The sequence below is a fragment of the Acanthisitta chloris genome, unplaced genomic scaffold, assembly GCF_000695815.1.
Source record: "Acanthisitta chloris isolate BGI_N310 unplaced genomic scaffold, ASM69581v1 scaffold69, whole genome shotgun sequence".
In the NCBI taxonomy this organism is placed as follows: domain Eukaryota; kingdom Metazoa; phylum Chordata; class Aves; order Passeriformes; family Acanthisittidae; genus Acanthisitta; species Acanthisitta chloris.
In genome coordinates this window covers 173745-187535 of record NW_008689704.1, presented here as the reverse complement: position 1 = coordinate 187535, position 13791 = coordinate 173745, and the positions used below count along the sequence as shown (strand labels likewise).

Sequence of the window (13791 nt, the reverse complement as noted above, 5' to 3'; positions counted from 1 at the left end):
GATGTTCATTTCTGTTGGTGGCATTTAAAAACATCCACCAAATCGGTCATACCTACATTTGCAAATGCTCATAATCATCCTGTGTGCTTCGTGGAAGTTGTATGAGATGTGTCCTTTAGCATTAGATAGGAAAAGTTCTTTTTTTCTTACATAGCTTTTATATGTTTCAGATTTTGTTTCCTCTGTGGACTCCTCTTTAATGCAGATAGTCTTAAAGGTGAATTTTGAGTCTAAAAAACCCAAGTTGTTTTTTAAGCAGTAAGAGGCATTTGTGGGCACAGTTGTATGAAATGCAGGGAAGCTTTTTCCTTGGGTGAAGTGATATTTTATTGTATCTGGATGACAGTTTTATCAGTGGAGACTGCTTCTCTCACAGTTGTGTCAATGCAGCTCTTTGAATCAGCAATTAAATCTTTAAATTATATTATAAATGTACTTAGAGCAAAAGGATTGTGTTCTGGTATAAGTGCATGTTTAAGCAGATGTGAGTAACTCCTGAGCTGGCAGGATGAGAGATGGGGTTTGGTAAAAGACTGAGGAAATAAACTGCCCTTTTGTATCAACACTTACTACTGATTGATGGGGTCTGCATGGCCAGGATGTGTTCCATAACCCTGCAATACAACATCCAGAGAGTGAAAATCCCCAGAATGATGAGACATATTAAAAGATCAGTAAACTGAGCACTTTTTATTGGTGACCACTACTCTGGTCATTCAAGATTTGATAAGATTGATGCCCTGTACCAGACAGGAAACAAAACACTTGTTATGTTGCCTTCATAAGAAACAGATTTCACCTCAGTGGACTCAGCGTCTGGAGTATAAATGTACCTGTAAGACCTTCTGTCTAATATTTGTTTGCTTGTACCTTGCATCAAAGTAAGTTTCAAGCTCCATGACTCAGGAATGTTGTTGGTTTTTTTTCCCTGTGGCCTCTTTGAAAAGTTCCTTGAATACAACAGGTCATTGGCTACAGTAATATAAATCAATGACTATACAATACATAAATAAATGCATAATAAGCATCTGATTTACTATGAAATACAATACATAGTCAGGCTAAATTCCCAACTTTCAAAGTCATAAATTGTGTTTGTAATTTAGGAGTGATTTAAAAGAAAGATTCTATTTATTCATTGTTCTCCCTGGTTATTTGTCTGGGAATACAGTTTCTCCCTTCTGCCTGAAAAGTAACAGTTCTTTAATGCAGTCTGAAAGATAACAGTTTCCAGCTAGCAGGAAGCTATGAAAAAATAAAGAATAATGAGCAAGAAGTATTTTCTCCAGTGAAATTTCCCAAGAGGTAGTATCAAAAGTGAAACATTGTCCTTATTAACAGGCAGTATATAGCAAACCCTTCTTCCCCCGCCCCCAAAACTGAAGCACAAACCCTTTTGTAAGCTTTCTAAATTCTCATTTCAGTATATACATCCACCTAGTGCTGAGGAGAATATATTTTTAATCATTACACTGAACAAATCAGGAATTAGGTGTAGACTATGAAAGTTTACAAGTTTACAATGGAATCGGAGGCAAAAGAATTCACGTAGGAGCAGTAACTCATTGACTTTATTTACAAGGGGTTACTGCTGCTAGATAAGTACTTACTCTGTTCATGATACAAAACATACGGATGGCATTTGTCTTGGAAATTCTCCAAAAGATGTAAAATGAAATTAAAAGAATATAAAAAAAGTTAAACTGGATGAAAGTATACCACATTGGGGAGCACTTAAAGGTTGGCAAGTGTAGAAATAACAGGCAGAATAGATGGGGCTGGGATGTTGTTCTGGCCAGTGTAACTGGTGGATGGAGTAAAAGCACTAGATGTCATATGTCACTTTAGTGATGCCATTGATTTTGTAATATTTTCAGAAGTAATATGGGGAAACATGGTCTAAGGGAAGTCACGAAGTTAAATTTCCTAATCTTGAAAAGGAACAGGATTAAATTTTTTTTCTGTAGTCATTCTGTTTGATATTCAGTGCTGATGGCAGCAAGTCCAACTGGGTAATGTCATTATTCCCAGGTATTGTCTTGGAAGTTTATAATATTTAAATGAGGATTTTGAATTCTCATTCCACCCTGAAAACAAAGCATAATTTGGGATTTTGACTGTCACGATACTTAAGCTGTTGAAAAGCTCTTGTAAACCAGTGATTACCTGCTCTAAGTGACTCTCTTTGTCATTCTTCTAAGTTTAGAAGAGATCTTTCCATAGAAGATGTGTAGAGGCTACAGATGCCAACAACTGCACCTAACATGTGTGACAAGTAGTCATGTGTTAGAAAAGGGTCTGACTTCTCTAAAATCTCCAATTTTGTTTCACATATATAGTCTCATCATTCTGTTTGTTCATGTATCTTATTAAGATAATTTGATAATTGGAATCCATGTTTGTCTTAATTGTGATTTCAGATTGATCACTGCATTATTGCAGCTTCAATTAGCTTGTGATGTTGTAGTAAATTAGAGCTCATTCACTTCCTTAAGTTCATATTTGCTTGCTTATCACGTTTGGAAAAATCCAAAGCAAGCTAATAGAATTGGATAATCCTGTCAAAACACAATGTGAAGCATGAAGTGGAAGGTGTAAGAAACCTCTAAAAAAATTTGCAGCTGTGTAAGCATATCCCTTCAATGCTGGGTATTTCACTTTTGTTATTTCTTCAGAGTGTAATGCCACATACTTCTAGAACTCCTCCTCCTGACAGTCCACCAGCCATGCCTTTAAGGAAACCTGCAATATCTTTCCAATCCAGGCAGTTTGTTTTGTGGTTTAAATACTTTGTCTTTATACACTACATTGTGTATAATTCTCACAGCCTCTATTAAACTGTCGAGAATTTCTAGCCAGAAACTGTGAAACCTTTCAACCCATCATATTCAAGGTCCTACTGTTTAAAAGTATAATTCACTTTTTTCTACTGGATTTAGGCTTTTGTATGAACAGTTCTTAGAGATTTACCTTGGAGTGAATTTTTGTTTAAAAGTCTAAAGGATTGTGCTTGCATGCTGATGCAGGTTTTCACTTGCCAAAATGCTGGTGTGTCTTTTCCTTGATCCAGAAAATTTGCTTTTGGAATAAAACAATAATTCGTCTGCTCTGGGCCTTGGTTTCTCTTCTGAGATGGTGCCCAAACAGCCAACATGTGTTTTGCTGGGATTTTTAAGCTGGATTTCTTTGTGAAGACGCTGATACTGTTTTGTTAGTGTGTGTGTGTATTTCAGCTCTGTGTCTCTTTCAAGAATAACCTGAATTAGGCATATGTGTTTATTCTGCTATCCAAATATTGATGGAAAGGAGCTGGTAAAACAGTCCCAAATCTGTCCACTTGAGGGCTATTCAGTAATCATTCAAACATATACCATTGGGTAATTAAGTCATACAATACAGCTTCACATTGCTAGTCTTAAACTCGAATCAGTAAACACTGCAAACCTCTCCTAACTTACATCACTAGACAGTTTTAAGTGTTTCTGCAACGCAGCTGATAAGCTGGCAGCAAAACCCTTCTCCCCACCTGAACAGACAGCAGCAGCTCCACTTGCCAAAACCCTTAATCTGTCATGGCAAGCCAAAGACATCTCCTGTCAGATGTGATGGCCCTGATGCACGAGGCACAGGGCACTATCCCAAACGTAATCTTTTCTACTTACTGTTTCATGACCACCCATCAGGAAATTCAATTTGTCTGCTCTGGTTTAATACCAGCTCATTACATCTCTTTTCCATTATTTTTGTAAGGATAACAATGTATTTAAATATGTTATCCTCCAAGGAATACTCACGAAAGATCTTTCTTTTACATGTAAACTGATTGCTCAATCTGCTTTATTTCAACTCTCTTTCTTTCTGTAGATTAACTTCCTGTTAATCTGAGTTTGTTGTTCCTAATGATTTCTGACTGAAAAAGATTATTTTGCTGGAACTTGAGTTCATTTTTGCAGTTGCAAGGCAAATTTAAGGAAGGCCTGAGGGATCACAGGCAGCCTACATTATTGGTGCATGACCGCTTTGTAGCCAACTGCATCCTTAATATCCAAGGAGATTTGTGCATTACAGTTTGTTTTCTTTCTTCTTGTTTTTAATAATTTACCTTGGAGAGCCTATTTACAACCATGTCTATGTGTGAATATGTTTGTCTGTCAAAACTTAAGATATGTACAAAATGCAAGAGGTGCATTAATTTTTTATTGGCTTCTTAAGGAAGCCAAGCTGGAAACTGGCAGTCCTGAGTACAAGAGCTGAACTTCAGTGAATCCTAATAAACACAAGGGGGAACATCAAGCTATGTGATGTGTTCAACTAACTCACTTAAAAAGAGATAATATTCCTTGCTGAATCTGTTTCTCTGCTAGGAGAGACAATAATTTGGTTTTGTTTTTATTAGAACAAAACAAATCCACACTCAAACTTTCTCTAAGTTTTAATTTGCTGTTGAATTAGCAAAACTGCATGCCCTTATGCACTAACCAAAGGTACAGAGGGTTTGAGCAGCACGTCAAAAAAAGGGGTTGTATGCATTTAAATATTTGTCTGTTGAGATTCACTTGAAAATTACTTCAGTTTTTGCAGGTGTTTACATGTTTTGAGAACAAGAGTCTAGATGAATACTTTGCAAAATGTTTTCCAGAGCTGTTGGGAAGGCTTTCATTCTTACCTATGGATTGCTTCTTGCTCTGTGATACTTGTCTGATTTGTAACTGTTAGATTATTTGGGGTTTATCCTTTAATTGGGGAATAAATCTAGTTGTGTAGTAAATACCTATGAACATTAGTAAGTAGTTTGTCATGTTGAGTTACACTGCAGTAACAAAACTGCCGATTTTTTTTCCTCTTTTAAAAGCAATGCCACAATTACAGAGCTGTTTTTTTCAGTATTGAAACTGTTCTCTTCCTTTTGAGGTAATTTAGCCTGCAGACCTACACAGACAGGGTATCCCTGGCATTTGGTACTTAAAAGTAACCTGATAATCTGAAATACATGGTTCTGTATTGAAAGAAATCCACTGCAACTCAGGAGTTTGGAAGAGAAAATATATAGATGAGTATAAAAGCATTGCAATGGAAGAAGAGGAGAAGGCATGAGATGATGCCCAGATTTCTTTGAACTTTATTTAATGCTTAACTTCAGATTGGAGGGGCCCAAATAACACTGTGGTGAGGCAGGTGCAGCATCATCCCCCCTTTGTATTAGATATTGCTAGGCTTCTCCACAGTCTGGAGATCTAGAAAATGAGCAAATACTTAATAATGAAGTATTCAAAGCCACATGAGATTAGAAAAAGCACCCTTTGCAGTAAAACCTGTAGAAAATGAAACTTAAAGGGTTGGGGGTATAATTCAGACAGAGCGAACGCTGTAGAAACCACTGTACATCTGAGTCAAAATTCTCTTTACCTTTATTTACAGTCATCTTCAATCAGCTTTGAGAAACTATGATCAAATTTCTTAGCAATATTAATTCAAATGTAAAGTATGTTTGTAAATATAGATGAATATATATTTCTTTTGCCTTCAGCACATAACTTTAAAACAAGTGGGAGTATGTTCTTGCCAATGATTTATTTCAGGCTTTCATCCAACTCTGGCTAATGTACAGTAGTAAATGACATAACAAATAGGAAGTGGCTGAGTCCAAGGGCCTGATGGAGAGTACTAACAAAGAAGTGCATTCCAGGTGGTTTGGTTCTGAGGTGCTTTATGAAGGAAGGAGATTGCATGCACTAAATGCTGGTGATGATTCAAAGATTCCATCCTTGTTTTCTGTTTGCTGGGCTTTCTCTTCTGCCTTGCAGAGTGCTCAGATTGACTGTACACTGCAGATAGTGCTGGATGTAAATGCTCATTTCTGCAGCCTGTGGTAGCAGCAGGTTGTTTGGAAAAAAAAGTCTGGTTTCTCAGGTTAGTGCTTAGTGAATTTTTCACTTGCTGTCCTCATCTCTTCCTTTATAGTCGCTGGAAAGGGACTAGATATGAAGATTTACATCTAAAGCATTTATACCCTGGGGGAAAAAACAAAACAAACATAAAAACAAACAATAAGCCCCCCACCTCCCCCCCAAACCCCTAGGAAATGTGGAGGCTCATCTGCCCTCTTTGTGTGTCATGTGCTGCGTGTGTTGGAATGGTGGGTTTAGTTTTGTTTGTACACAGACATGCTCATATATGGAGAGATGGGTGTAGGTAGATAAAGGTAGACACTCCCACACAGTTATCAGTTTTGTGTTATCTTACTGTTCTTCAGGAAAATTATACCTTTATTTTGAATGGCTCTTTTCAAAGTCATAATTGGTATCCATTGTATTTTATGAACTGCAGTCTGAGTTTTCACAGAATCTCCTTTCATCTAGAACTTGTACAGTCTGGCTCAAAGTGAATTTCCAGATACAATAACTTTACAGCTTGTTTAGTTCAGTCTGCTGTAGTCTTCCTGTTAGAAAACGTGACAGAATCTATGATCTAATCATAGCATGTCAATGGCTAGTGGGCTGCTAGTGCAGCCATGACATTTCATATTTGCTTTCTCTCATAAGATTGTGGGCATTTACTTCCATTTACAGCCTGTGAAGTTGCAGTAAAATGAAATCCCTGTCAAGTGTGATTGAATGTGCAGAGACATAACTGTCCAAAACCAAAAAGGATAAGACATTGATTTTGTCCTTTAATTCTCTTTTCTCTTTTCTGAAAGAAAAGGTGTTTCTCAGTGCAATTGGTTCTGTGATGGTACAGTGAATGCAGTTCTTAGTCCAATTTTCAAGTGAGGCTGTGAGTAACATCTGTGGTAACTGTGGTATCCAGCATCTCTGCAAAACCGTGTCAGCTATGAAGCAGGGGGTGAAATGTAGTATTTTACCTCACTTAACTCTTGAAATGGCATATGTACACACTAAAATATGTTCTCTCTTGCTTGAGTGAATATTCTTTATTTGGAAGCATTTTGGAGTCTTGGATTGCCAAGCACTGATATAACTTACATGTATTAACACTTAGAGTTGCTTTAGATAGGATTTTCTTTTGGAAGTGACAGTCATTGTCTGTCATTTCTTCCTAGCATGTGCACAGTAAGATGAAAGTTTAGATTGGGTGTTATATGTCCTCACTGGAAGGATGGTCAGGCATTGGAACAACTTGCCCAGGGAAGTGGTCAACTCACCATCCCTGGAGTGTTCAGAAAACATGGAGATGTTGCACTTGAGGACATGGCTTAGTGGTGAACATAACAGTGCTGGGTTAACAGTTGGACTTAATGATCCTAGAGGTCTTTTCCAACCTAAATGATTCTATGTTTAGTTTATAAACATTTGAAATGTAATATCTGAGGATTATATAGAACTGTATAATTAATATGTCTGTTCCAAAATTATTAAGGCAGTTTTATTTGTGGAAGAATAGCTGAAATATTGTCTTGGATATTTCCAAAGACATCCACAAAGAAATCTCTTTTGTTTGTATTTGGGATCATACATGTTTTTCCTAGTCTTTAGAGTACAATCACATTGCATAGGAAATAAAGTACACATTGCCATGGAAGTCATTTATCTTATGCCCTGTGCTTAGTAAGAATTGACTGTTAAGCTTTTAAAACTTGAGCCATCATTGATGAACATGTGCTGTGTGAATTCTGGACATTTTTGGATCCAGTGTCTTCTTTACTGTTATGCTACTTGTTGGATATAATTAGTTGGTACTCCCAAAATCACCTGAAACCCAGACCTGCAGTACTAGTAGGTAGAGGTTGTTGTTAGACTGTGAGTTGGAGAGTGAAGAGAGCAATAAATTTGTAGCTGTTGTGAATACCAATAAGAACATTATCTCTAATATTTATCATGTCTGTCCATGACATAAGGTGACATTCCATCGTGATGGATTGCAGTGAATTTCTTCATGATAAATGAATCTCGGGGAAGGCGAAACGAAGGAGAAATTTAGGATCTTGGGTAACATCTTATGGGAATTCCAATATTTCTCTTTGTGAAGGTAGCAGGCAGTGTAAGAAGACTTGTGAAGGTATTTGTGAAGGGAAGTGATGAGTGCTTGTGTCCAGGGGCTGGTAGTGTCAGGGACAGCCTCTGCGAGGGGATGCCAGGACTGCCTTGTGTCAGACTCAGCTGGTTCCACAACAGCCCCACCACAGGGTCCAGCCATGGACATGGTGCCTGTGTGAAAACCTTTTCCAGTGGGCAGCATTTGCCTGGCAGGGAGGAGTGAGGGGAAACAGATGAGGAGCAGCCCTGGATGCACCAAGGCCAGGAAGGAGGAGAGGAAGAAGGTGCTCCAGGTCCATGGCAGCACATGGGGAGCCCCATGCTGGAGCAGGTTTGTCCTGAGGGATTGTAACCTGCAGGGAGGACCCAGAGTGGAGCAGATGAAAAGTGTGAGGAGGACTGAGTGGCAGAGAGGAGCTGTTATGGCCTGTCTGCTGCCATGGAAGAGTTGGGAATGAAGAAGTGAGGTCAAGTCTGAGAAGGAGGAGAGGAGTTTTCCCTTTTGTCTTCATTTCTGAGCATCTGACTTAATTTTAATTGGCAATAAACTAAATTAATCCTCCCAGAGTGCCCCGGCAGTAATTGGTAAATGATCCCTGTTTCATCCCAACCCATGAGCTTGTCTTGTTCTCCCCTCACCCTGCTGAGGAGGGTGAGTGGATGGGAGTGCCTGGCAGGAGGCTGAGGAAAACCCACCACAGCAAGAAATGGAGATTCAGCTCCTTTGGAAAAGGAGGATATTTTCTAGACCAGATGGAGGCAAGATCATGGGAAGTAGTTTGCTTGTTCTGTGTTCTGTGGGTTGTTTTTTTTTTAAATCCAGGGTTATTTTGCATTTCTAGTTTGTGTAACCTGTCAACTCATAGAATTTAGAATTGTAATCTATAAATTCAACTCTTTTCCATTACTTCTGGTGTGTTGTATGTATTTAAGTGATCGAGGCTGCTTTGGCTATTTCAAGCAAAACTTTTGAGGAATTGTAACTTAAATTCTAGCAACTCAGTTTTAGTTACTTCTAATTTAAGTCCTTTATTGTGGAAACTTAGCTTTATCCCCACTCATCCCTCCTTAACAGCAGGATACAAGTTTAAGCTAGACTTATAGTCATAATAGGAGAGAAATACAAGGATTTGCTGCTGAAAAATTTGAATTTTTGAATTCACCATAAATGCAAAGCTATTTCAATTTTCATTCTTCTCATTAATAATGCTGATGTCTACAAATAATATGGTATATTAGGTTCCCTCAAAGATTTCTGAAGATGCTGGAAGTTTTTGGTGCCAGTCCCTGGAGATTTTTTTTTTCCCCTTTCATTGGATGTAAACACAGTATCTGTGCAAACAAGGTTATTTTTGTTACATTTGTTTTCATCAGTATATAGACACTCATGTTCATTTTATGTAATGCAGGATGCAGTAAAAGAAAACCACAAAAGAAGAGAACTGGAGGAGAAAACAAAGAGAGCCAAACTGGCTAAAGAGAAGGCTGAACGAGAGAGACTGGAGCGACAGAAGAAGAAGCAGCAGTTGATTGACATGAACAAAGGTAAGACATCATCTTTAGTGGAGAGATTTGTTCAAAGAAAAACAAAGTCAGGAATAACAAACTGAGGGCTATTTCTGATCAATATGAAAAATATTTGCTGAGTGTTCTGAAAGCTGAAAAAAAGTTAACTTGATTAAAATTGAAAATTCTGTTTTGGTTTAACCTATCTGATCATGTCGTTCCGTATCTGCCACTTCATACATGCAATATTCCTTTTAAGGTCTTTTGTCATGAATTATTGGCTTTTTTTCCCTTTTCGTAACAGTTAATTGATTTTTTTTCACATGAATTTACTTCCAAGCAGAAGTATCTTACTTGCTTTGTTGTTAATTTCATTCTGTAAACATCTCTATAATCAAAGTATTGTGGCAATTAAGTTCTTTCTTTCTGGGCTTGGGGGCTCTCTGCTATAATGGATGTTGTCCCAATAGTCCTATTAAGAGCTGGAAAATCTGGTTGAGCTTGGAGCCTAAGTACAGAGTGACATTTCAGCACGATAAAAAGCAATGTGTTGGGTCTCTCAGCTGTGAGAAGATTGTGTTTCACATGAGGCCACCCTAAGAGAGCAAAGTAAGAAAGCAGAAGGAGTGGGGTGGTCTTGATATTGATGCTGTGCAGCTTTCCAGAAGATTGTAAAATACAGGCTTTATTCTTTACCTGCCTGATTCTGAAGGCAATTAGAGGTGGTAAAATTACTTGGGATTTTTTGTTCAGTCTCTGAGTTTGTGTTAATCTGCTAATCTGACCTGTCTGTAAAACACTTCTCCTTGTTCTCCACAGAACAGCCTTAACAGGCATATACTTGTGGAATAATGTTCTTTGGGTTTTCTTGGAGGGTTTCTGCAGTGGTGCCACAAACACTGTTATTTTTGGCCTTGCTGGAAGTGGCAGTGACACTGCATGGAATATACTGCAGCATAAATTTTAGTGAATGACTCAGTTGCTTTGTGTAGATGACAAGCTTTAATTTCAGACCATATAAAGATCAGTCTAATTTCAATTTAGCTATAAACAAAATGTAAACATTAAATATAGGTGATGCATAGACATTTATTTTGTGAATTTAAGCTTCTGGACATTTCTAATCAGACTTTTCTAATCCATTCTTTCAGCCTTTGTCTAATCTTTCTTTAATATCTGTCACCTGCCAAAAAAAAAAGTCCTTGGTAATAAGAACAGTCACTTTTCTGTGAGTGGGTTAAGAACCCCCTTAGTATCCCTTCATCACCCTCCCCTCTGCCTATGTGCTTGAAGACACACTGAGAGAGGTTATTTGAACTACCACTCCAGGCAGTGTAAGCTGAGATGTTTTATTAGGTGTTGCAAAGTGTGAAAAGCCCACTTAGACGCTATTGTCAGTGAATTGCTCTGTATTTAAGGCCTGTAGCTCTCACTTTGAAGTCACAACTTCTTAAATTGCCTCAGCTCAGTAGGTGAGAGCACACCTGTCTCCATCTGCTAATTTTTTTAAGCAGATGAGGGGTAGACCACACTGAGCAGTGAGATAGATGCCTCAGTACACTGATAGCATTTTGCTTTTCATCGTGAAAGACTTTTCCTATCAACAGATACAACTAGAGTTTAATTTTGCATTATAGTTCTCTTTTGCTGAAAATGCAAATATGTGAGTAACTCTACATGGCCCAATGCACCAAAACTGCCATTTAAGTTGCTAATGTTTCTAAACTCATGACACAAATTAGTTTAATGCTGCTAAACTATTTTTCCAATTTCTAAATGTATTGAAATATCCATTGCACGTGTTACAACTCTGTTGCTGTGGTAGGAGGTAGGGGATACCTCCATCCCCACTGGATTCAATTACATTGATATTCAATTGACTGGTTTTGCCAAATAACTTATTTTTTTTTGTTGATGCATCTACTTCTGTGTGCTCATTGCTGCTTATATAAATAGTTTGTAGATTTGTCTAAGTGAATGTGACACAGAAGACTTAGAGGAAGGAGGCAGATGTCCTCTCAAGCTGTCATTTTGACAAGGTGATTTTCACCCAAAGGGTTGTTTTAACCTAGCCCTCTTCCAGCTATTTCTCTAGCTGTATCTTCAAGAATAAAATTTTAACACATTGCTACAGCCCTTAAGGTCAGAACAATAGGGTTCCTACATTTTTCAGCTTTTTATTGTGCAATTCTATAATAAGTATTTTTTTGCTGTTACCTGACTATGCAATGATAACATTTTTTGTGGCCAGTGGAGAATCCAGATTAGAATAAGCTATAATTAATTAAATGTTGCAATTAATATGTGTTTCTTGGTGTAACTGTAGAAAAATTCAGTGTGGCCAGAATCAAGATGTGCTGCATAATACCTGATGATCAGGTAAGCTGAGAGTTGCCAGGATTTTGAAGACCAGTTGAATTGTTTTGGTGGCTTCATGCTTTGTGTAACTGAGATGCCACATAAATACTATGTGGGAACTGCTATAAATCCTGCTAAACATTCCCAAATATGTCAAGATGAATGTAAAAATATATTAAAAAGCTCTATAAAAATTACAACTCAGAAAAACTTACCAAAATTGTTAGCATCTGTTGAATTTGGCTAAAAGAAGTAAATTGTTACATTGTCATGGAATTCTACTCTTAATGTTTTTCAGAGTAGATTTTAAATATTCTTAATGAAAAAGGATATTTTATATCACATTGATTTAAAACTGCTCCTTAAAATATGTTGTCATGGGAGCTGTTGCTTAATGTAAAAATTTTTTTTTAAGAAATTCTTGTAGTTAATACATATTTCCCATTATGTTGTGCCTGAACTTTTGTCATGTTTCTCTGTGCCAGGTTTTGTGGTGAACTGTGGAGACACAGAAGGACTTAGATGATTTATCCATACAGCTAGAGATCTCAAGTTTCACAGTTCAAACCATAAACCATTCTTTCTCATTATGAGAGATGGAATTCTGAGGGAAAGTCTTTCATGACTTCCATCTGATTGAACATCTGCAAAATTGTGGCAGCATTGCTTCCACGTGCATCTCTGAACCAGAGAGAGGAAAAAATAACTGGAGGCAGCTTGCTGGGAGCTGAGAAGTGTCTAACAGCAATTCTGATGCAAATGTTATTTCATCAGAAACAGTTTTGCTCTTCATTATATCTGATTACTATGGCAATTAAAACCACCTTTTAACTACCAGTACTAGAATAAAAGATAGAAGAGCTTCCTCAGTCCCAATTAGTATGGAATTAATTGTTTTGAAGGCATATTAACATTCTTCCCTAGTGCAGATGAAGGTAATGGAAGTGAAGTTCTGTGCTGCTGGTTGATGGATATTCCGATTTTTCCCTTTTCAAGTACCCTTATATAAATATTCTTATGCTACTTCTTCAGAGTGGTGTGTTCTTGTGTCAGCAATAATTCCACTGTGTTTCCTTGAACTCTTGTCTCACTTGCAGTGAGTGGTGCACAATACAATTCCAGAGGTTCTTTTTGTTTTCTCATTATTCTCATACAGTTTTCTCATGATTCTGTGCTTTTCTGGCTGTTTTTTCTTCCTTCCATGACCTTTAGCATAAAGATAAATCCATACTAAAGTTTATTATGAGTTACGCATTATTTTGTAGATGTCTTAGCCTTAATCTTTTGAATTTTTATCTTGGCTGTTGCTTGCATGGGGTACCTGAAGTGATAAAACTCAGGGCTTATTTACATTTTAAAGATTATTAGTTTATTGTGCTGGATTTCAATGAGGTAAGTGTTACAATCCCTTTGGGAAGTCATTATTTTTCCTATTGCTGTCGATATGGTTGGATATGCTGCTCACTTCCTGAAATCTAATATTCTCAAGAAAAAAAGATTAAGTTTTACATTATGCTTAAATGTGAGCAGGTATAGAATGTCGTGGTTTAACCCCAGGCAGCAGCCAAGAACCACACAGCCACTCACACACTCCCCACCAATGGGATGGGGAAGAGAATCGGAAAGGTAAAAGCTAGAAAATCTCATGGGTTGAGATAGAGACAGTTTAATAGAGAAAGCAAAAGCTGCACACACAAGCAAAGCAAAACAGGGAATTAATTCACTGCTTCCCACAGACAGGAGGTGTTTAGCCATCTCCAGGAGAGCAGGGCCCATCACGCGTAACGGTTCCTTGGGAAGACAAATGCCATCACTCCAGATGTCCCCCCTTCCTCCTTCTTCCTCCCACCTTATATACTGAGCGTGATGTCATATGGAGTGGAATATCCCTTTGGTCAGTTTGGGTCACCTGTCCCAGCTGTGTCTCCTCCCA

General features: G+C 37.7%; 1 protein-coding gene across 1 annotated transcript in view; it reads left to right on the top strand.

The window, feature by feature from the left end:
* Positions 1 to 13791, top strand: part of DIAPH2 (diaphanous-related formin 2) — a gene marked incomplete at both ends in the record, with an annotated part of 145840 nt that overhangs the window by 121498 nt on the left and 10551 nt on the right. The window contains one exon of the mRNA XM_009081519.1: positions 9404 to 9539. Within this exon, the coding sequence (XP_009079767.1) occupies positions 9404 to 9539 (136 nt within the window). The remainder of the gene's footprint in view (positions 1 to 9403; positions 9540 to 13791) is intronic.